Source organism: Aethina tumida, chromosome 1, assembly GCF_024364675.1.
Source record: "Aethina tumida isolate Nest 87 chromosome 1, icAetTumi1.1, whole genome shotgun sequence".
Taxonomy (NCBI): Eukaryota; Metazoa; Arthropoda; class Insecta; order Coleoptera; family Nitidulidae; genus Aethina; species Aethina tumida.
The window spans coordinates 38,812,026-38,835,039 of record NC_065435.1 but is presented as its reverse complement, the minus strand read 5'-3'; the positions used below and the strand labels follow the sequence as shown (position 1 = coordinate 38,835,039).

The 23,014-nt window shown below is 33.5% G+C and overlaps 3 protein-coding genes and 1 long non-coding RNA gene across 12 annotated transcripts in view; 2 read left to right on the top strand and 2 right to left on the bottom strand.

Moving 5' to 3' along the window:
• LOC109608266 (probable beta-hexosaminidase fdl) overlaps positions 1 to 17,563 on the top strand; it is a 49,889-nt gene extending 32,326 nt beyond the window's left edge. For 8 of the 9 annotated variants that reach the window (XM_049962294.1, XM_020024680.2, XM_049962298.1 and 5 more), the window contains 4 exons: positions 6,020 to 6,174; positions 14,686 to 14,863; positions 15,076 to 16,350; positions 16,426 to 17,563. In XM_049962294.1, the coding sequence (XP_049818251.1) occupies positions 6,020 to 6,174; positions 14,686 to 14,863; positions 15,076 to 16,350; positions 16,426 to 16,728 (1,911 nt within the window). In that variant the 3' untranslated portion in view covers positions 16,729 to 17,563. Of the gene's footprint in view, positions 1 to 5,637; positions 5,745 to 6,019; positions 6,175 to 14,685; positions 14,864 to 15,075; positions 16,351 to 16,425 lie in introns of those variants that run through there. The other variant, XM_049962296.1, reaches the window with a different exon arrangement.
• LOC109608267 (uncharacterized) overlaps positions 1 to 20,433 on the bottom strand; it is a 35,872-nt gene extending 15,439 nt beyond the window's left edge. Inside the window, exon 1 of the mRNA XM_049962306.1 lies at positions 20,417 to 20,433. The gene's annotated coding sequence lies outside the window, so the exon portion shown is untranslated. The remainder of the gene's footprint in view (positions 1 to 20,416) is intronic.
• On the bottom strand, positions 10,335 to 11,453 carry LOC126264403 (probable E3 ubiquitin-protein ligase makorin-3). Its single transcript, XM_049962305.1, has 2 exons — positions 10,509 to 11,453; positions 10,335 to 10,461 (listed from the first exon to the last, which is right to left on the bottom strand). Exons 1-2 carry the CDS (start codon positions 11,259 to 11,261, stop codon positions 10,411 to 10,413), a joined length of 804 nt encoding a protein of 267 aa, XP_049818262.1. The 5' UTR covers positions 11,262 to 11,453; the 3' UTR covers positions 10,335 to 10,410.
• On the top strand, positions 11,636 to 12,662 carry LOC126264404 (uncharacterized). Its single transcript, XR_007547123.1, has 2 exons — positions 11,636 to 11,958; positions 12,004 to 12,662. It is a non-coding gene; the product is annotated as an uncharacterized LOC126264404 (long non-coding RNA).
• Positions 20,434 to 23,014: the final 2,581 nt, after the last annotated feature.

Sequence of the window (23,014 nt, the reverse complement as noted above, 5' to 3'; positions counted from 1 at the left end):
AAAAATATTGAAATGTAAATAGAATAATTGTTTGTTATATTTTTAAATTGAAACACGTTTTCATCCATGACTTCGTGAAAAACAAGTTATTTAAAAGCTGTTTACTACTTATATTATAATTAAGACAAATTGGCAAATTTGTTTGAAATAAAACGAAAACGGCAGTAGATAATTATGCAGCTTCAAAGTATAAAAATAAGTAGCTGTAATGCAAGAAAATTATAATTATAATTATAATTATTTAAGATAAATATTTGTGGCAGTCATTTCATAATTGGTAGGAACGATAAGTATATGGATTTGAACCCGTTCCGCGTCCCGGAATAAATACAATGCACGTGCAAATAAAGCTAAATAGAAAATACGAATAGGAAAGAGCACCCGAATAATAATGGTCGCACTAATGAGTAATTTTTCTCTTCCGTCCGCTTCAAATATTAAATTCATGTTATGCCGTTCAAGTGATTATTCTTTTCTGCATTTCGCCCGGGGCTCTCTAGTATAAATTGTTGCAATTAGATCTTTAATTAGTTTGTTCCTTGAATGTCAAGTGATCATTCGAGAGTATTATGAGAAACGTGTTTTATGAAAAGGAAAATAAAACATAAAGTTAAATAAAATCGTTAAGAGTCGTCGAAAAAATCATTAATTTCACAACAATTACGTGAGAAGAGGGTGTGACATTTCGGGGTGGGATCGATAAACGATGACGTCACGGACAGATAAAAATAACGTGCATTACTTATGGGATAATAACAGTATCCTATTTCGGGATCAGACAGGTTTACCGTACTTTTATTTAATTCGATTGTAATTCTATTACTCCCGTGTCCGATTAAACGGGTTCATTTAACGCAATTTGGTCCCGGATATAACTATTAAATTGTCATAATAATATAAACTCATTATTCCGCTTTATTGTGTAAGTGCATTTAGGCCAAAATCAAATTTAATTATGGCTTATAAAACAATGCGCCGTTGTCCGTTCTAATTAACTGACGGCGAAACGGCAAAAGACGCAATTAACATAATAATTAACCGACGACAGTTTAACCGTAACTTAAAAGTTAAGAATTAGATGACATTTGCCCTAAACTATTTGCCGTCATAAATACAGTCCTTAGGTTTAATAGGAATGACCTTATCAATTCTGTTCCGTGTTCCGTGTTCCGAGTTCCAAGTTCCGAGTTTCGAGAGGAGCACTTCAACCCTAGCACAATAAACACTTATTTTCATCGTCGACCTTTATTTGCGACACTCGCCAACTCGACACTCGAATTGGATAAAACCTTTCATTTATTAATGTTCATGCACTGATGCCTAATTTTTGTATATCCTTTCGACTCGAATTAACTTAATTACGTTAGGCTTACGTTAATCAAGCAGTTTGCACAAAGGGAAGGATTTAAGAGGAATTTTATAAAAGGTTAATTAACATTAACAACATTATCGCCATAAATAATTCCGTCTTAAACATAAATAAATGATTTAGAATTGTCTCGATTTAATGTTTTGTGTTAGTTCTGAAGGGAAAAGTAAGGAGGAGTTTTTTATTTTGTGAAATGTCGATATTGATTGTGACAAATTAGAGCAATTTGTTGTAAGAAAACGACAAAACTGACTGACGTTTCCACTAATAACAGACTTAACTCAATAAATCATACAGCAGATCTCAGTATTAGTTTTTCTGCTGAAAAAACAAATAAATACAGGGTGATTCCCTTAATTTATTCATTAGAAGTTTATGGAGAACGGAAAAGGGCATTTTGCATTTGAAATGTGACAATTTAAATTAACCATTTACAACTTGAGTTGAACTACTTTTCTGATTTATTTTGAATAAAATTTTATTTCCGGGTTTCCCGGAAATTACATCAATTTTGTTATTTTCAATGAAACACTGTACATTTTTAGATTGTCAAATTGCACCTGTAATTTCAAATAAAATCACTTTATCTTGTTCTATACTTAAACCGAATAGATTTTGAGTCATTATTATTTTTTTGTTTTAAGATACATAATGAACATTCTATATAAAATTATTATAAAATACTAATGATGACTTCTTATATGACAGTCCTTTGTTAACGTGTATGACAAAAATGAACTTTTTAGCATAAAAATTGTTGACATAAAAAAAAAACCAAATGAATACAGGGTGATTTTCTTAACTTATTCATTAGAAGTTTATGAAGAACGGAAAAAGGCATTGGCTTAAAATTTCACAATTTAAATTAACTATTTATAATTTCACTTGAACTACTTTTCTGATTTATTTTGAATAAAATTTAATTTCCGGGTTTGCCAGAAGTGACATTCTGTATAAAATTTGGGAGTACTGATGATGGCTTCTTATATGATGGTCCTTGGTTAACGTGTATGACAAAAATTAACTTTTTAGCATCAAAATTGTTGACTACAGACATTTTACTGGCAAAATTTTTGGAAAAAAATATGTAGGGTGTTCCATTGAAAATACCAAAGTCATGTCACTTCCGGGGAAGCCGAAAATTAAATTTTATTTAAAATAAATTAGAAAAGTAGTTCATGTCAAGTTTTAATTACTTACAAATTTCAAATCAATATCTTTTTCGTTCCTCAAAAGCTTATAATAAATAAACTAAAAAAACACTTTGTAGAAGTCGAATTGAATAATAAATTTTTCGAAATAAATCTTAAAACTCACGCACAGTTCATCATACGCGCCACACATTAAGGTAAACCTTTCTTTGATCATCCGGATGTGAGTAATCTTCCGCACGAAATTCCATTTCAACATTTCTCTCGTAAAAACAGCCGAGGCGTGATTTATTACAGGAAATATGTAGTTAAATAAAAAATTAATTTGAATAGAACAGTTTACTAAAGAAATTATTCAACGTCATCGATTTCTTTTTTATTTTTATCAACCTTCTACATGAAATATGACTAATCAACTTCATTGATCTGAGTCGTTGTACGCTACCTTCGTGTTGCATTCAATATTCCGATATTTAATTGAACGTTTATTAAATTACCGTTGATGTCAACGTGCATACATTTAAGTAATGCTTCGATTCGTTCAAACATCACAAAACATTTACGTGCTTTGTAGTAAGCTGACGTCAGAATATCTAAAACTACTGTTAACGTTCCATATTTATTTATTTATCAAAAACGACGACGACTTAATTTATCTGTAAAACATTAAACTGACTGACTAGCATGTTTGACTGATTTGACTGACTGACACGTTGTTTTCGTTAGTACTTTTCTTTCTCTTCAATATGTCTCTGAAGATAAACGTAAAAACCTTCAATTTTGGGCAGTTCTCTCATCGGAAAAATGTTGCCCCTAAGCCCCAAATAGACGATGCGACTCTTGATGAAAATGTCCGGATGCAGAGCGGACAAGGGCAAGCAGTTTTCCTCCAGCGACAACGTACGCAGATTCCTGCAGCGCGAAATCTCCGATGCAATCTGATAGATCTTGTTGCCCTTCAAAAGCAACTTGGAGGCGTTCAGTTTGGCAATGTCGGGAGGCAGGTAACCAATGTCGTTCCCCGACAAGTCCAGCACCTCTAAACCAGGCCAGGTGCAGCAAACCAACGGGAACTCCTGGATGTGGTTGTCGCTGAAATGGGCAATCCTCAATGTTTTCATGAAGGCCATGCTCCTGGGCAGGCAAATCAGCTCGTTGAAGCTCATGTCCAATTTTTCGAGGCACTTCAGTGCATCCAGGTTGTCGGGAATTTTCTCGATTCTGTTCCTGGACAAGTTCAGCACCTTCAGATGGGCGAAGGTGCAGACGTCGCGTGGGAACTCGCTGAGTCTGTTGTAGCTGGCGTCCAGGTTTTCGAGGATGCACTCCAACAGCTTCATTCTGGACGGCAGGTGTTCCAGCTTTTGGTTGGCGATGCACAGTTCCTTGCTGCTTGCGGCTTGCTCTATGCGTTTGTGCAAGTTGATGTTGCCCATTTTTAATCGCTGACTGACACAATTGAACTGCTGACGGAGTATTTTATAGTGACTGTCAAAGATTGATTCTTGTCAACGTGTGGCATAAATGTTGTCAATTAAAGTATTTTTAAAGTGACATTTCGTAGCACTTGTGATGTTGGTTTTCGGTGGGCTAAGCTTCAAAACACTAATTTGGTCACACTTGTGAGAAAACGTAACAGGAATCGTTCCATGAATACAAATGCAATGATTGCCCCAGTCACGTCGAAAAGAGGCAGAAGGCCAGTTTGACCGTAGAAGAAGCGAGAAGGTTCACTGGACACGTCCTGAAACAGCCGAAGGCGAACTGGAATGGACAACTTGCTGCAGGTCCAAGATCACAATTACGAAGACAAGTACCAGAGTTGTCATACAGATCTGGCGATGATAGTCCAAATGACTACGACAGTCTCAGTGAAGAGGATAAGTAAAATTCCTGGCAGATTTCTGATCATCAGGATGACAATTATTCAAAACAATTTTTGTTTGAGCTGAGTTTTAGTTAAATAAAGTCTGTAAGACTTTTTACTTTCCGACCTAGGAGCGTCGAAACCAACATTTTATCACCATTAGCCTCAATCAGTGTCGATTGGTGAATACGTGCTGGTAATTTTATGGAACAAAACACTAAGAACATTGAATGATAATCTCTCCATTTCAATCCTTCGATAAACGTTCAAAAACAACAAAGAGAGGCGAAATTATTATTGTAACCATTTATTGTCAAGGACCAGAACTTCGTTTACTACCTAAAACATGCTGAGTAAATATTATCTTTACATTATTTTCATAATTTAACATTTTGATGTCAAAACATAAAAATTAGAATGGTTATTTTATTATACTTCCTGAGTAAACAATTCAATAATGGATGATTTAATAAAACACTTCCTAGTGAGTCAATTTTATTAAATGGTGGATGCACCAGCTTGACTTAGAAAAATGGCGAATGCACAAATTGTTAAAATAATACTTTTAATGTTATTAGATATTTCTTAATAGAAAAATCACTGAAATGTTGGAATATTTCGTGTTATAAGATAATTTGGAGCCATCTAAAATTATTAAGGACCAGAATTTATTTTACTACCTAAAACATGCTGAGTAAATATTATTTTTACACTGTTTTCATAATTTAACATTTTGATATTAAAATATAAAAATTAGAATGGTTATTTTATTATACATCCTGAGTAAACAATTCATTAATTGATGATTTACTCCCTAGTGAGTCAAATTTTATTAAATGGTGGGTGGATGCGTAGTCTCACTTTGTTAGAAAAATGGCGAATGCACGAATTGTTAAATGTCATGAGATATTCCTTAATAGAGAAATAACTGAAACGTTGGAATATTTCGTGTTATATGATCATTAGGCACCAACTAAAATTATTTATTGTATATTACGATGTACAGCAATAGTCAATACTAAGTGAATTACGTACGATCGACATGAGCCGCTTTTTAAACGACAGTCTTAAAACTTCATGTTGCGAGTTAAGCAGATTAAAAGTTTTTTTCAGTTACATGCTAGTTAACTATATATCTGTCGGTTTTAGTTCCTTTTTTTTTTGTATAAAATATTTTTATTGTTTTAAAATGATTAATTTTTCCCTTGTATCTCTTATATTATTAATCATGATATAAGTCATTTATTTGTCAATCAGTATATACACATCATTTTTCCTTTTTATTGGAACTTTTATTTTTACATATTTTTACAAGATATATACACTCAGTGATATTATGTTTTATTTTAGGAGAGAGGTAAGAGTCACAACTAATAACTACTGTTAAAATGATTGAATTATTAAAAACACGAGACAAATAAATGGGAAAAGTAAGTTTTTTCTTGAAAACGTTCCTTATTCGGTTCCTCATCGTTGACACAATAGTGGCGTTAAGGGCGCAACGCCCCACCGCTTAAAATATTTAGGCGACGTTTAGCAATATTAGGAATTTATTAAACAAAAATATCCGACGCATTCGTAAAGTTCGTGGCGGGGACGAGCCGGTTAATAATTCAGGGAATTCCGTTACAGAGGCGAGAAAGGATGAAACAGGGGGAGCTGCGAAGGGCGCTTCTAGTTGTTACCCTGCTCTGCATTTTCCTCTTCGTCTACCTTTATTGGCAACAGTCCACGGATGAGTCGCCCCATCTTGTCTACAAATACAAACATGCCTACCCCTCTAATCGGTAAGTTTTACACCTTTCACTCATCCACTTATTAATAACCCCATGATTATTTGCGTAGGTACAGTGGCGAGCAGTTAACGGCTCTTATGAGTGTTTTTATGAATTTTTCGCCGTTTAAATGTGACTTTGTGACGTGGTAAATGTGGGATGTGATTACTAGAACAACGATGACGTCGTTTTTTAGTTTACACCCTTTATAATCTAACAGAATTTTCATTAAGTTACTTAAGAGCTGCTACCATGTGATAAAAACTAAGAATCTAAGAATATTTTTAATTTATTATACCTAATTTTTGTATATTTTTTAATATTAATGTTAAAATTTTAAGTGTTACATATTATAAAAAATATTTTCAGAATTAAACCGTTTATTACTCAGAAAATTAGACAAGAATATCTAATATATGTAGAAATATATGGACTACATGTTAGATGATGTAGAACTTCCTATTTAATATTTCAAAGTTTCAAAGACCTCTGAGTCTCTAATATGACATGTGATCTTGGTTTGTCATGGAGAAGGAGAAAGCCATTTTTATTTATTTAAGAAGTAAATCATTGAGTAGTAGACAATTATATTATACAATCATCAAAATCTTTATTGGATTAAGCATTTTTTAAAATACTGTCCCATAAAGCTCATCAGCTTCAATCCACACACCAATTGTCTAACGTAATTTTGTTATTCTCACATAATTTATCTGGAATTCATTTGCCTACTTTTTCATACAACTCAAACAAATTTGCATTTGGACACTCCATTTTTGTACCAAAAAACTAAAAAATCTAGAGAAAAGTACATAGCATAGAAAGATAAGAATAAAACTTCGAAATAATTACATTTTCTGGTAACTATTACTTAAATTTATTAATATAATAACAATTAATATAAAAAATATATATATATATAAATATAATATATTTTTTTTGTATTGTATAAAAATATATTTCAAATATTAAATGAACAATATTTATTAAGACACTAGTAATAAATAAATAAATAAATAAAATATTAAAAAATATATAATATATAATTTTTAGTAAGAATTACATACAACCAATATTTTTTTTAAATAAATAAGGTTAAAAATATATCAAATATACAATATTTACAAGAAAATATTCTTATACTAGTCCAATTTTTTTAGACAATGTATATTAAAATTAAAAAAAATCGAACAATTTCAAAAATAATCAATATTTTGATATTTTTTTGTGTTGGCCACTCTCCCAATTTTGGGTGCACAGTGGACATATTATCAAAAATAATGGATATTGTTTACTGTATTTTTTCTGGAACTAATTCAATTTTATTAAACAATAATAAACCACAGTGAAACATATTACCTTTCCTTGTTTTCGAAAAATAACCAACATATTTGAACTTTTTCTTGTGTTGGCTACTCCCTCAATTTTGGCTGTACAGTGGACAGGTTATCAAAACTAATAATAAATTTTTATAATTAAGTAGAACAAACAATAAATAAAATTATCTTTTTTTGTATTGTATAAAAATATATTTAAAACATTTAAATTAACAATAATTATTGAAAAACTTATAAAATATTTAAAAATATATATTATATTATTATAATTTTTTAGTAAGAATTAAAACCAATATATTTTTTTAAATAAATAAGGTTACAAATATATCAAATATATGATATTTACAACAAAATATTCTTATACTAGTCCAATTTTTTAAACAATAGTATATTACAATAAAAAAAATTCGAAAAATTTGAAAAATACTCAATATTTTTGATATTGATTGATTTCTCGTGTTGACCTGACCGATCCCTCAATTTTGGATGTACAGTGGATAGATTATCAAAAATTTAGATATTGTTTACTGTACTTTCTCTAGAATTAGTTTAATTTTATTGAAAAATAATAAATCAAAGTGAAACATATTACCTTTCCTTATTTTCAAAAAATTTCAAAAATAATCAAGACATTTGAATATACTGAAGCAGGGTACTCAGTCCCACGAACTATTACAGCTATATCAAATACATTTCTTCATAATCATTTCTTTTTGTAACTTCTCCACCAGGAGCTCATGTTTTTCCTGATCCAGAAAGTTTTACTATTTTTTTTACTAAGTGAAAATATATAAATTAATTGTCAAATGTGTTATCTGTCGAATTGTAATACAAGTGACATAATTAATGTATCATTTAAAAGTGTGACGTCATTTAAGTCATTGAAGAGAATCATTAAATTTAATTGCTCACCACTGTGCCTTTTCAAAGATGAGACAAAAACCAATTCACCAATTCAACATGTCCTTTGAAATAAATATTTTCATCTCATTTAGTTCGTGTGTCTGTACACAAATTGAAACGTGAAATTAATGTGTGCATGCACACGCGTATTGTGCGAATGCGAATCTTTTTTTATCAATCACTTAAACTGTCGTGTTTCCGTCGAAGGCCCGAGTGCTGTCACACAAATGGAAAAGTAAATATTTACAGGAAACATTCCTCCTTTGTATATCGCATTACTGATTTATTCGATAACAAGGGGATAAAAATGAGATTCTGCCGCTTTTCATCTTGGAGAATGCGATTATACTATTGAATTTTTGCCGGAATATTTTGAGCTATTTTCTTTGTATTAAATGAAGATGTTAATGTGCTTAATTGCGTTCGGAAGAAATGATTGAATGTTGAAAATATTTAATAAAACGCCGCGAATTCGTCTTTCGATAACATTAATTAAAAATAGAGACGGGAATTGTTAATTGAAATCATGCAATCCGACTGGTTTGATTTTAATATTTTAATTAAATGTAAAATTGTTCGTGTTTTTGTTCAACAACCAAAGGGTCAACGACCAGGAGGTTAAACATATCTAATAACTAATAGAATAGTTGTACGATTTAACACTAAAATATAATAAATTATAAAATCTCCGTTACATCCAACAGAATGCAAATTGAATCAGCGATTATAATAACGTGGATTCTGTCGGGCAATAATTTCCTATTAATATAAATTCTTGATGAAGCTTGGTCTCGCTAGATGTATGCATATTACGAAATAAACTTGTAGATTAATCAATTCCGTGGACAAGTTTGGGACAGAGTCATGAATAGTAACCGGCCATGTAAACCATGCTTCTAAATCTGATATTAATTAATTCTAACTAATATGTATGTAGCTGTCAAGAATGACTGTACGCCTATCTGATCTGTATCATATTTAGTGAGGCTTTGTTACTCCGGATTGTTTGCTTCATTGTCTCCATTTTGTGTCCAACCTTTTTCCTTTTGTTCCATTATATTATTTGAGGTCATTAATTTCAATTACTAAAGGGGAAATTTTTTGGAAAATGTTGTTTATTGTTAAATCAAAAATTATCATCAATTTTCGACTAATTGTTCGCACCTATTATTATGTTTTCAACATTTAACCAATTTAAAATAAGACAAGTTTCATTTATTCAACAAATTTTTCCCATATGATATTTATACCACGAGAAAAAATGCTGAGTTCTTGGACCTGAAGAAAAGATTAAACCGCTTATTACGTAAAAAAACTGGAGAATGATAAAAATAAATAATAGACCCATGGAGAAATATCTGAAACATATAATGGATGAAATAGAGATGAGATTCCAAATGTTATTTAATGTTAAATCAAAAACTATCATCAATTTCCGACTAATTGTTGGCACCGATTATTAAGTTTTTAACGTTTAACCTTAAAATAAGACAAGTTTCTTTTATTCAATAATTTTTTTCATAAGATATTTATACCACGAGAAAAAATGCTGGGTTCTAGGACCTGAAGAAAAGATTAATCCGTTTATTACGTAAAAAAGTGGAGAATGATAAAAATAAATAATAGACCCATGGAGAAATATCTGAAACATTCATTGGATGAGATAGAAATAAGATTCCATTTACTATTTTGAAGCTTTCTTTGAATCTCTAATGAGACATGCAGTCTTACATTGTCATGAAGAAACGGAACCCCTTTTCTACTGATTAACTTACTTTCAGTAAGTTTTTATGAGCATTGTCAATTTGTATTCATCTTTATCGACTAAAACTTTGTTGAATTTATGCATCAGGTTTTTCAGCTTCAACCTATTGTTCCTTTTCTGATGAAATTCATTGTGAGGAAAATAAATAGCATAGTCAACAACAAAAATACTTAAATAATTTTTTATTGACGAAATGAACTATGTATAATAGACACTGAATTAATTGAATTATTAATTGGTAAATTATCCACGTAGAGACTTGTAACGATTGCGTCCGAGCGGCATATAAACCCCCTAAAACAAATCATATTAGCAACGTCCTCAAGTTGCAAAGATATTACCTCGCGGGGTAGTTGATCAGCATCGAAGTTCATCCATCCAGGTACGCCCAAATTGCAGCTCTCGCCGTTGGGCAACGTGTGCCTGAAGAAGCACACGTTTCCGAACGGACACATCCCGGCACCCCTGTTGAACCGCCTGCACTCCTTGTTGTACAGCACCTCCTTGTACTTCTTGATCAGGTACTTCTTGTACTCGTTGTGCTCCACCCAGACGATGCTGGGATAGATGAAGTACGACCTGTTATTGCAATGCGGACATCTTCCCTTCTCCGGCTGGAAGGCGCGCCAGCGTCTGATGCAGATGATGCAGTAGCAGTGGCCGCAGTTGGGCAATATCCCGAACCTCTTGTCGTACCGGCTGCCGATCTCGCGCAGGCACAGGCCGCACACCTTCTGCCGCGACCGGTACAACTCCATGGTAAAGTTCTGATCGACAGACCCGAAATTGCTGATGGCCCGCTTGCTGAACTCATTCTCCTCGTACACGTATTTACCCTTCTCGCTGACGGTCGGTTTTAGTTGGCGATTGTTGCGGGGCGGCGGACGAGTCACGGCCCTCGAGAATTCTTGAGCCCGTTCCTCCAGGTCGGGCCACAGGTTTAGGTTAAGCTCGTCAATTCGTAGCTTGGTGGCGAAGGTGCGGGTTGGAGCTGGAGCGTTGTACGACGCGTTCGGTTTGCGCATGTTTTCCGTGTGGAAGCGGCGCGTGTTTTGTCCGTTCACCATGCGTATGTGTGCGTTGAGAATACTCATCTTGCCACGATCAGTTTTACGAGCCGACTTCACAACCTAACTAATTGTGACTTGACATTGACATTTAGACGTAACCAACCAGCAAGTTTGAACCTCACTTTTTGTGTATGAAATAAGCTTCTATTAATTCATTGTAATCCAACAATTAGTCGAAAATTTATTAGAAAGGTAAAGATAACATTTGAAAGAGACTATTTTCTAGTGGTGACATTTACTCGTTTGAATCAATTTTGTGACATTTCGGTAGGATGGAAACGGACCTCTTTCTCAAACGACTGAAATATCATAAAGGTAACAAAAGAAAAAAAACTAAACTACATTGTGCATCTTTTGAAGTAGATAATTTGAATTTCCCAAATTAAGTGTCCATAAAATTAAAACACAGCAAAAAATGCAAATAATTTTATTCTTATTACAATTCCAGTTATAAAGAAGCACTTACAGTATTGGCCGAAAGAAAAGCAACTTTTTTAAATTTCAAATAATTTTTGTCCAGGGGGTTTACCACGAACCCGAGTGAGATATCACTTCTGAAATCAACGTGGCAACAGCGCATTTCGTGTTTATATTTGGTAAATTTTAGGGGAATTCAAATTTTAGGTTAATTTATATTTACAAATTTAAAATTTGACATCCAAACAAAATTCATACAAGTGCAAAAAATAATGTTTAATTAACTTGGAATGGTTAAAGAAAGGTTTGTGTATGTTTTAATCATTAAATTAATTAATTTATTTATTAGGTGTGCAAGTTTGAAATGTTTTTCTATCAAGAGTCCTTACATAAAACATATTGAAGCAAAAGATAATCGCAAACAACTGCTTTGTTGGTAGGACACCCCGCTACAATACAACATATTCATTTAGTTGTTTATGAGTTAATAAGATATTTTTTTCGTGGTCAACATGACGAATGTTGAGCCAAATAAACAACATTTGTGGTCTGTGATATTTTTTTTGTTTAATCAAAGAAAAAGGCATAGGAAAGTGATTAAATTCTTGTCGAGACTTACGGCAATCGTGCTGTAACCATCAAGTGGCGATTTCAATGTTATTGTCAAAGAATACGAAAATCGACCAAAGAAGTTTGAAGATGAATTACAAGTATTATTGGACAAACTTGATATACAAACACAACCAATGGTGGCGGAGGAGTTGAATGTTACTCGGTAAACCATTTCCGATCTCCTGAAAGCCATAGAAAAGATTCAAAAGGTTGGAAAAAGGATTTCACACAAACTGAAGGAATAACAGATGGAAAAACGAAAAACTACGTGACATGATGCTTATACGCCATAACGAAAGGGTATCACAATCAAAAATTAATATATTTTGAAATTTTCAAAGACAAAAAATAATGGGTAATGGGTAACGCCATCAACATTGAGTGCGAGATCGGATAGGTTTGGGTAGATGAAGATGTAATGTGTGCGGTGGGATCCGAAAGTACTAGTAAACTACGTCCGTTCCCGACAACAAATGATCAATGGAGCTTGTTTGGAATGGTACCCATAAATTTCTTGAGAGATGAGCAAAATATATAGAGAGAGAGAGCGCCGATACTTTGATTAAAATTCAATCTTGTCATTGTTCTCTCGTTCCAATCCAATGTATGTGCCTAAATACATTTTCGATGTCGCAATTTAATTTTCCAGGATGTATGGAGCAAACAATACGTCTTGTGATTTCTGGGAAATTATATTTTTCAGAAAAACAAGAATATAAACATTATAATGTTGTACTTACAATTAAGTTTTACTATTTATCTTTTTTCTATAAATGTTTAACCCTTCAACATTTTGAAGATATCCTTCTTATCTTGAGTGTTAATAACTTAAGTTGATTCAATGTATTTTTTACTTTTTGAAGCAATTACTAATGGGAGACTTATAAACTAGTTACATATGATATCTGCTTGAAAACTAACTGAGGTATAAAAACACAAAGCTGCAAGTAGCTACAATTTTCAAATTATATATTAACAAATGAAGCATAAAATTAAATTTACCTTATACAGGTAAACCTTTGGTGTTAAGATAAGGATTTATAAATAGATGGAATATTTCAACAATATATAAAAGATATCTATTAGTACCATTATTCATGAAAAGCCCACACTCACAGTTTACCAAACTCACTGTTAAACACGAAGACAGGTCGGTAATGGTATGGGGCTGCTTTTCGAGATTTGGAATGGGTCCTCTCCTTTGAATAGAGGGTATCATGGATCGTTTTATATATAAAAAAAATATTGAGGAACAATATGATACCCTGTTCAGATAAAAATATGTCACTAAAACTTTATTTTCAACAAGATAATGACCCGAAGCACACTTCAAATTATTTGAAGCAGTGGCTTTTAAGGAAAAAAAATAATGTTATGAACAGGTCATCTCAATTTCCCGATCTAAACTTCACTGAAAACTTATAAGAGATAATGAACAACATAAAAGTCACAAAAAATATAGTAATCAGCAAGATTTATTCACGGTTCTTCAAGAGTCCTGGCAAAATATGGAATCAAATATTATTGATCGTAAGTTGCCTTCCATTTAAATAATGTGTTTGGAAGTTATTCATAATAATGGAGATTTTACAATATATTAGTGTAGAATTAATTAAAATACTAATTACAAATTATTGGTAGCATTAAAATTTTAAATAGCATAGGTTCCTCTACTTTTTGTCAGCCCAAAACAAATAATCATCAGTATAATTGAGCTCTTTATTGATTTTTTTATTGTTTAACGATGTTATGTAATTGTTAAATTTATAAAGGGATGTTAATTTTCAATATACATTTTTTAACATAATAACCAGGACAAAAATTATTTGAAATTGATTGGTTTTGATATAATTCAAGTTATCTACTTTAAAAGTTGGGAGAATTATTTTTTAATATTCTCAGAATTTTCGAATGATGTTCCTATGAGCATAAAAGTTTTGCTAACTTTGTTCAAAGCAAAGCTAAGGTAATTCATTAATTACCCTTGCTATTACGTCTGGCCTAAAAATCTACTTAATTACCATTTATTAATTGGATTGCTTTTTACATTTAGTAAATTGGTTTTATAAATCGGCGTGCTTGCATGTAACTTTCCATTGTAAAAACTCTTAAACGTTAAGTGGATGAAGATGTTAATGTTAATAGTGGGTGCAACGCCTTCATCCACTCAGACATCGCGTCGATAATTGAAGTAAGTTAATAACGTAGTCTCGTGATTCCAATGGAAAAACGATCGAGAGTTGAGGCCGGGCTGCCATAAATAACCGGCCGGTAGATTGTTCGAAAGCCGCCTCCGCAACATTAAACGTCAACTTGGTGAATGGACCTGGCGGCATCCAGCTCGGCACCGACACCGACACCGACACCGACACCGACACCGGATTAATAGAACCTCACAGAAGCGGATGGTTTGTTGCAGGGCGGCATCGCAACCCCCCCAGTGGACATGGGAGTGCATAAATCAGCGCTGCGAGCGGCAGCACATCAAGCCGGACGCGACGGTCGCGTCGGTGTCACTATCGACGTGCAGCATGCTGTGCGGTTCGACGCAGCTCTGGCCCCAACCCACCGGACCCATGACGTTGAGCAGCAAAGCGGTGAGTAATTGTCACTTCTTGACACGCACATTTTGCGGCTCTCGACCCCATCCGGTCGAAGGCCGCCACCCCCTTACTTTAATTAACTCGCACTGTATTGCGATTCAGTCAATTAGGCGAACGCTTAGACAATCCGTATTGTTCTACTCTTAGTTACAGTTCTTGATGGCGCCCATTTAAATAATTAAACCGTCATGGAACCTTCGTTTCAGATCACCTTCAACCACAAACTTTTGGAGTTCGAGAGCAAGAGTTCAGGTGCAACGGACAATCTCCTCCAAAGAGCCTTCGCGATATTCAACGATTCAATATACGCCCTAGTACAAAACAAAGATTATATTAATCAAAAGACTGAAATTAGCAAATTTAGAGTTACCGTATTAATAGTAGATACAACCGTCACTAAATTAAAGCTGACCACTGACGAAAGTTACACGATCGCCCTGAAGCCTCACGGCAATGACTTACGGGCGGACATAACGGCTAAGACGTTCTTCGGGGCCAGGCACGGGTTGGAAACTTTGTCCCAGCTGGTGTGGTGGGACGAGTACCACGGGGAGGGCATACTGAAAGTACTTAAGGGGGCGACCATACAAGACAAGCCGGCGTTTGCGTACCGAGGACTCATGGTGGACACGGCAAGAAATTTCTTGTCCCTGGAGAGTCTGAAGAGGACCATCGTCGGGATGGCCAGCAATAAGCTGAACGTGTTCCACTGGCACGTGTCGGATAGTCAGAGCTTTCCGTTGATCATGCCCCGAGTGCCCGAACTGGCCAAGTACGGGGCCTACAGCCCGGAGATGGTGTACACCCCGGACGAGGTCAAGGGGCTGGTCGACTTCGCGTTGGTTCGGGGTGTTAGGGTGGTGATAGAAGTGGACGCTCCGGCCCACGCGGGCAACGGATGGACCTGGGGCTCCGAACAGGGTTTGGGGGAGTTGGCGGTTTGCGTGAACGAAAGACCCTGGAGCTTGTATTGCGGTGAGCCGCCCTGCGGCCAGTTGAATCCCGACAATCCCAACGTGTACGACGTGCTGGAGAAGATTTACAAGGACCTCATCGAGCTGACGGGGGAGACGGAAATTTTCCATTTAGGGGGTGACGAAGTTAATCTGGAGTGTTGGGCTCAACACATGCAGAAGACCAGTAGTTTTTACAACTACACGGATTTGCACGACTTGTGGGGTGATTTTACTTTGAAGGCGTTGGCCAAATTGGAGTCGGCGAACGGGGGAAAGAAAATACCGCACGTGGTGTTGTGGTCGAGCAATTTAAGCAAACGTCCCTACCTCACCAAGTATCTGAACAAAGATAACGTGGTGATACAGAGTTGGGGAGCTAGTCAGTGGCCCGACACGACTGATCTCAACTCGGACGGTTACAGAGTCATTATTTCCCACGTGGACGCCTGGTATCTGGACTGCGGCTTCGGAAGGTGGCGGGAGACCGGCGAGGCCGCTTGCGACCCTTATCGGCCGTGGCAAACTGTGAGTGTGCACCCGCAAACACCCCCCCCCCCCCAATCCCGAACAATAACATAATTAGCAGGTAAATTGTTACAGGTGTACAACCACAAGCCGTGGCAACAGCTGCACCTGAACAAGAATCAGGTGATGGGCGGCGAGGTGTGTTTGTGGAGCGAGCAGCTGGAGGAAGGATCGTTGGACGCGCGACTCTGGCCGAGAGCGGCGGCGTTCGCGGAACGCGTCTGGAGTGATCCTCATCTCGACGTATCCACCTTCATCATACTCGAGGATGTGTACACGCGGCTCAACACCCACAGGGACAGATTAGTGAACAAAGGGTTGCAGGCCGAGGCACTCTGGCCCGCTTGGTGCAAACAGAATCCCGGAATGTGCCTTTGACTACTGATTGTAAATAGACTTTTTAGGATTTTTATCGTCCCTTTTGAATATGTCTTGCACGGTGATACTAGATTATGTAGGGTAACGTTTAATCTCACGATGGCGCCTTATTTTATTGATACCCTGTTGTTGTCCGATGCGCATTCGAAAATTCCATGTAAATATGTATATTGCTCGATAAGTTTTGTTCCACACTCTGACAATGAGATTGCGTCATAACATCACAAATATATATAAAAGGCGAATTTTCTGTATGCGACTATATTTTATAAATAATATAAAATAACATTATTTTATTCTTGACTTATTATTTATTCAGCGAAATGCAAAAATTATGGAGTTGTATTTTTATTTATGTAGACTTGATTATTAGAAATAAAACCAGCTTGTAAAATTGATGAGTTAGTTCAAATGTAAGTACACTTAAAGAAAACATTGCTTATAAAAGTCAGTTGTTACTGTTGTGGCATTTACTAAAGTTGAAATTTAAGTTCGTGCCAATTGTACATATTATGATTTAAGGAATTGTGATACATAAAATTTGTACACATGTACATAACTGAAATCTGGAAAATATTCTCCAGGCTAGCTACGTTCCTATTTTTAGTATATTTACACGCTAAATCAAAAAATGTACTTTTAACAACTAATTAAACTTGACGTAATATCTTATTTTTATTTTCCAGATTCTTTTTAGGGTAGGACCAAATAAATTAGTACAAGTAATTGAAATATACAATTTATATTACATTACAAATGCATACACTGTTAATGTTACTATATTTATTGAATAAAATATTAAGAATTAATGTACTAATTCTCCAATCAAATTTTATTACTTTATTTATTTAAGCACACGCTATTTTCACTAGTTTTTATAGAGAACTGCAGGTAAGTACGATACTTTTTATATACTTATTCAACATCACATTGTGGCCTTCAATATTATTGGCATGATAATTTATCACAGATCCACTCAAAGGTCACAACACAACTCCTAATTTACAGTCTCAAAAGTATATAGTATAATCAATATTATTACTAGCATCGACTGGAAAAATATATTTATGAATATGTTAAACAAAACAGGTCCCAACATTGTTCCTTTTGGAACACCAATTTCATTTCTTAATTCGGATGAGACATAATTTTTAATGACTTGAAGTACAGTTCTACCAAATCCATTCTTATTCAATTTCTGTAATAATAAAGTTATATCTAATGTTTCATAAACTCTCTTGAAATCCAGCAAATGTGTTAATTCAGTTTTATTATTGCCCAAAAATCACTTTAATTATTTTTATTTTTGTTAAAATATTTGATTAACTAGTTCCTCAAAGCCATTTTTTCAAATATACTCATAGTATATTTCTAACACTTTTTTTCCACCATTTATTCTCAACATATTTAATAGGAATGTTCATAGTTTTTATGGGACCATTTTGTTTAGATTGCTAACAACACTTAAAACAAAATTAACACATAAAATATCTGTATTCGATTTTGAATTGTACCAATCTTCATTCAACAATATCATTTGGAATATTTGCTTATTATAATTTTTATAACTTCTTATAATTTTATTGATACATCTTCTATCTATTTTATAATTAGAGTTTATACTTAATTAAGGAACCTCAACCTAGGTATTAAAAGTACCTTAAGTCATCAAGAGTTTTTGAATGGAAATTATATAACCTATTAAGGTACTAAAATATTGTGTTATTCAATTCAAGTAATTGAAATATACAATTTATATTACATTACAAATGTATACACTGTTAATGTTAGTATATTTATTGATTAAAATATTAAAAATTAATGTACTAATTCTCCAACCAAGTTTTATTATTTTATTTATTTAAGCATACACTATTTTTACTAGTTTTTATAGAGAATTGCAGGTAAGTACGATGCTTTTTATATACTTATTTAACATCACATTGTCACCTTTAATATTATCGCCATGAATTTATTTTGTAGCTTTTGAAATTGATTCATTTAAATGACAATTAAATAAAACTGAAGCACGATAAACAAGTTGAGGAGAAATGGTTAACTTATAAATATTATTCTCGTGTTTTCACCTAAGTTATAAGCTATTTTCCTAAATAAACAAATCTTTTTGAAAATTGTTTATGATCACACTTAAGTATTTAATTTCTGTTACTTCCTCAACTTCTCCATAAAATAATCAATATTAATATTGAATTTAAAATATTATATTATTATATATTGATTTATCACAAATTCACTTAAAGATAACTTCTAATTTACAGTTTCAAACGTATAATCAATATCATTACTAGCATCGTTTAAAAACATGTATTTATGAATAAATTGAACAAAACAGGTTCCAACACTGTTCCTTGTAGAACACCAATTTCATTTGTTAATTAGAATGAGACATAATTTTTAATGACTTGAAATACAGTTCTGCCAAAGCCATTCTTATTCAATTTCTGTAATAATAAAGTTATATCTAATGATTCATAAAATCTCTTGAAATCTAGCAAGTGTTAATTCAGTTTTATTATTGTCCTTTCAAAAATTATTTTAATTATTTTTATTTTTGTTAAAATACTTGGTTAGCTAGTTCCTTAACGCCCTCTTTTTAAAATATACATACAGTATATTTCTAATACTTTTTTCCACCATTTATGCTCAACATATTTAACAGGAATGTTCATAGTTTTTAAGGGACCATTTTGTATAGATTGTTAACAACACTTAAAACAAAATTATCACATAAAATATCTATATTCGTTTTTAAATTGTACCAATATTCATTCAACAATGTCATTTTGAATATTTGCTTATTATAATATTTATAACTTCTTATAATTTTATTGATACATCTTCTATCTATTTCAAAGAGAGTTTTTACACTTAATTAAGGAACCTCAACCTAGATATTAAAAGTACTTCCGTCATCAAAAGCTTTTGGATGAAAATTATATATTATTATTATTTTAAACTACTAGAATACCATGAATACCATACCATGGTACCATAAAAGATTCATTTTAACAAGTCCAAATTAAAATCCCCATTAAACTCAAGATTTTACCCAAAATGTTTAAAATATTCAACAAATAAATTATCATTTGTGTGTTTCAATTGCTAAAATCCAAATAAAATTATATAAACATTCCATAGTTTGAATATAATTTCACTTTTAACTGAATTGTGATCAATATGTGTTTCTGAAAAATTTATGTGAATTTTTATAATGCATGCTGTTTGTTCAGTAAATACTACTAACATATTTGAGGTGTATTTCTCATTTTTATAATAATGGATAGAATTTAATGAATCAAGTATTATTTCCAATAAAATATCAGATTAATAAAAGTGATCCATGCATATGATAACTAAGTTTTTTACAGTTATCAGAAATTTGGTTATTTATTTGATATTTAACACGAGAAAAAAAATTATTTCATATTGTTCTGATAAAATACTCTATTGTATTGAACATGGCAATTATCCATATCAATTTCATGCCCAATGTTTATTCGACATGGCTTTGAAACACTTATCGTAAAGAGAACAATACAAATTAATTTTTTTTCGGATTTAATGACTAACGGAGATTATTGTACGATATCAGTTTATCAGGGCCGAGATTTTCTAGAATATTTTACGGGCATTCAAAAATCTAAAAAAAAAATAAACAGAAACTCACAGTTGTGGAGCGGTGCACTGGCGGCGGGCGATCGCGAACTCCGCGAACTGGAGGCGGCACGAGCTATGCGAACGTCGACGCAACACTGGCCGAATTCGAGTCATATGGGCAGTAGTTTGAGAAAATTTTCGGCCACCTGTGGAGCGGATCGCACGTGTGCGGCGCGACTGTCACCACTCTCCGGACCGGACTCACGTGCCCGGATAATGTGACGTCGCGACGTCTTTGTTCGTGACGATGCTGCCGCCTCCCTTTACTATTTTCGGCATATGACGATCGCGGTACGCGTGAAACGTTCGTATTTTTGGCGTTGCCCACGACACGTATTCATTAAAGGGTTGATTAAAAGTGGCGTTGCGTTGAGACGAAGCGGCCGTTTCGTGTGGCGACTAATTTATTTAAGACGCTCAGCTTTCCCGTTTTCTAGTCACTTTTAATATTTAAGTGTATCGAAAGATCACGTAAGAAATTGATTGATAAAATATTCAAAGGTGAATGTCCACTGTTTTATTAAATATCGGCTGAACGGTCGGCGGAGTGGAAGTATAAAAAAACTCTTTATTCTCAGACACAGTAAATCGCGTTGTTTAGTGCAAGAGGACGTTAATTCACTTGTATCTACACTGCCCTACAACAATCAATAGTAATTATCTGAGAACAGGGAATATAAAGGTATAAACTATTTGTATTTTTACGTGAAAATGTGTTTCCTTTCCATTTATTCTAAATAAATTAATTCTAGAAAAAGGAAAAATTAATAAAACTCTATTTTTATATAAATTAATGAATTTTACTTAGTCCATAGAAGAAGAAGTCCACTTCTTCCAAATTCTTGGGACGATTTGGATAGTCCCTTAATCGCCTACCAAGTATGTCCCAGATGCATTTGTGAAAAAAATGGAGACAATATAAGAAACATATGGCATAATAAATTCTTCCAGAATGTACAAAATATAAATCTCAGCATTAAGGTTGCCATTAATTAATGCAACTAAGCTGCTGTGCTGTTAACTAAGGCTTCTCCACATCATTCATAAAACGGCAAGAGTTGTAGTAAGATGCCTATCCTGGTCTTCTGGTTTAGTCTTTAGTTTGCCAGTACCATTGTAACCTTCAGGAAATTGATGTGTAAGACACATTAAACGTTTCAGCTGTTCTGTGGCATCTCCAACCTTCAACTCTTCAACTAACAATACACAAATACTAAGACTCACCACGAGTTAAATTTCCAGATTGTCGTTGTATATTGATATGATATAAAAATTAAGAGGAAATTGAGATTGCTAATTTGACAAAGGTGTTTCCAAATTAATAAAAACATTTTTGCCATTGTATAATAATCACTATTATAATCAACAATGTTTTGCCAACGTTCTACAATCAAATACATGCCATGTTTTATTGAAACTGATGAAAAGATCAGCTTCAGTTTGAACATCCACTTCAGAAATGAAAGTATAAAGTTGGACAACTATACAAATAAATAAAAACCACATTGAGAAACATCTGGATTACATGGCGGATTAGGTGGATCTACCATTTAAAACTTCCTTTGAGTCTCTAACGTGACATGTGGTCTTTTTTTGCTGTGAAGAAGCAGATCACCTCTAATCATTTTCATTCAGGAAATTGATGCATAAGGCACATTAAACCTTCCAGCTGTTCTGTGGCATCTCCAACCTTAGTCAATTAACAATACACATATACTATGCTCATCAGGAGTTAAGTTTCCAAATCGGTGCTGTATATTGCTGTATACATTATATGAAAATTACAACAAAATTAAGATTGTTAAATTGACACACGTGTTTCAAAATTAATAAAAACATTTTTGCCATTGTATTTTAAATATAAAATAACATAACTTTATTCAAAACAACTTTTATTCAACAAAATAATCACTATTATAATCAACAATGTTTTACCAACGTTCTACAGTAAAATACATGCCATGGGTTATTGGAACTGATGAAAAGATCAGCTTCAGTCTTGACATTCACTTCAGAAATGAAAGTAAAAAGTTGGGCAACTATACAAATAAATAAAAACCACATGAAGAAATCTTTGGACTAGATGGAGGATGAGGTGGATCTCCCCATTTAACCTTTTAAAATTTCCTTTGAGTCTCTTACGTGACATGTGATCTTCTTTTGCTGTGAAAGAGCAGATCACCTCTTCTATAGTTTAAAGAAGCTTATCTTTGAGTAGTAATCTTTTTCATTGATACTGTGGCCTCTTGGTATGCTTGGTATGTATTCAGTGTGTAAAATTGCACACACAATTATCCAAATCTTCTTCATTTTTGCCATTTTATTTTAAAGATGAAAGGTCCATTTCGTTGTGCGCAAGGAGAAAATTACCTATTATCAATCTAATATTTTTTTATTCACATTTAATTTATATTGAGTCCATTTGTCCAACTTTTTGATAATACTCATTGCTTGAAACCTCTTTCTTATGGTTAAATTAACATGTGGCCAAAAGATTTTACAGGAGATATTGCTTATTTTTTTGTTAGTACAGATTTCTGGACGACCATGATGTTGTTCATCTTCAAGGCATTGCCACTTTTAAAACAAAATCGTTGTGACTTCATAT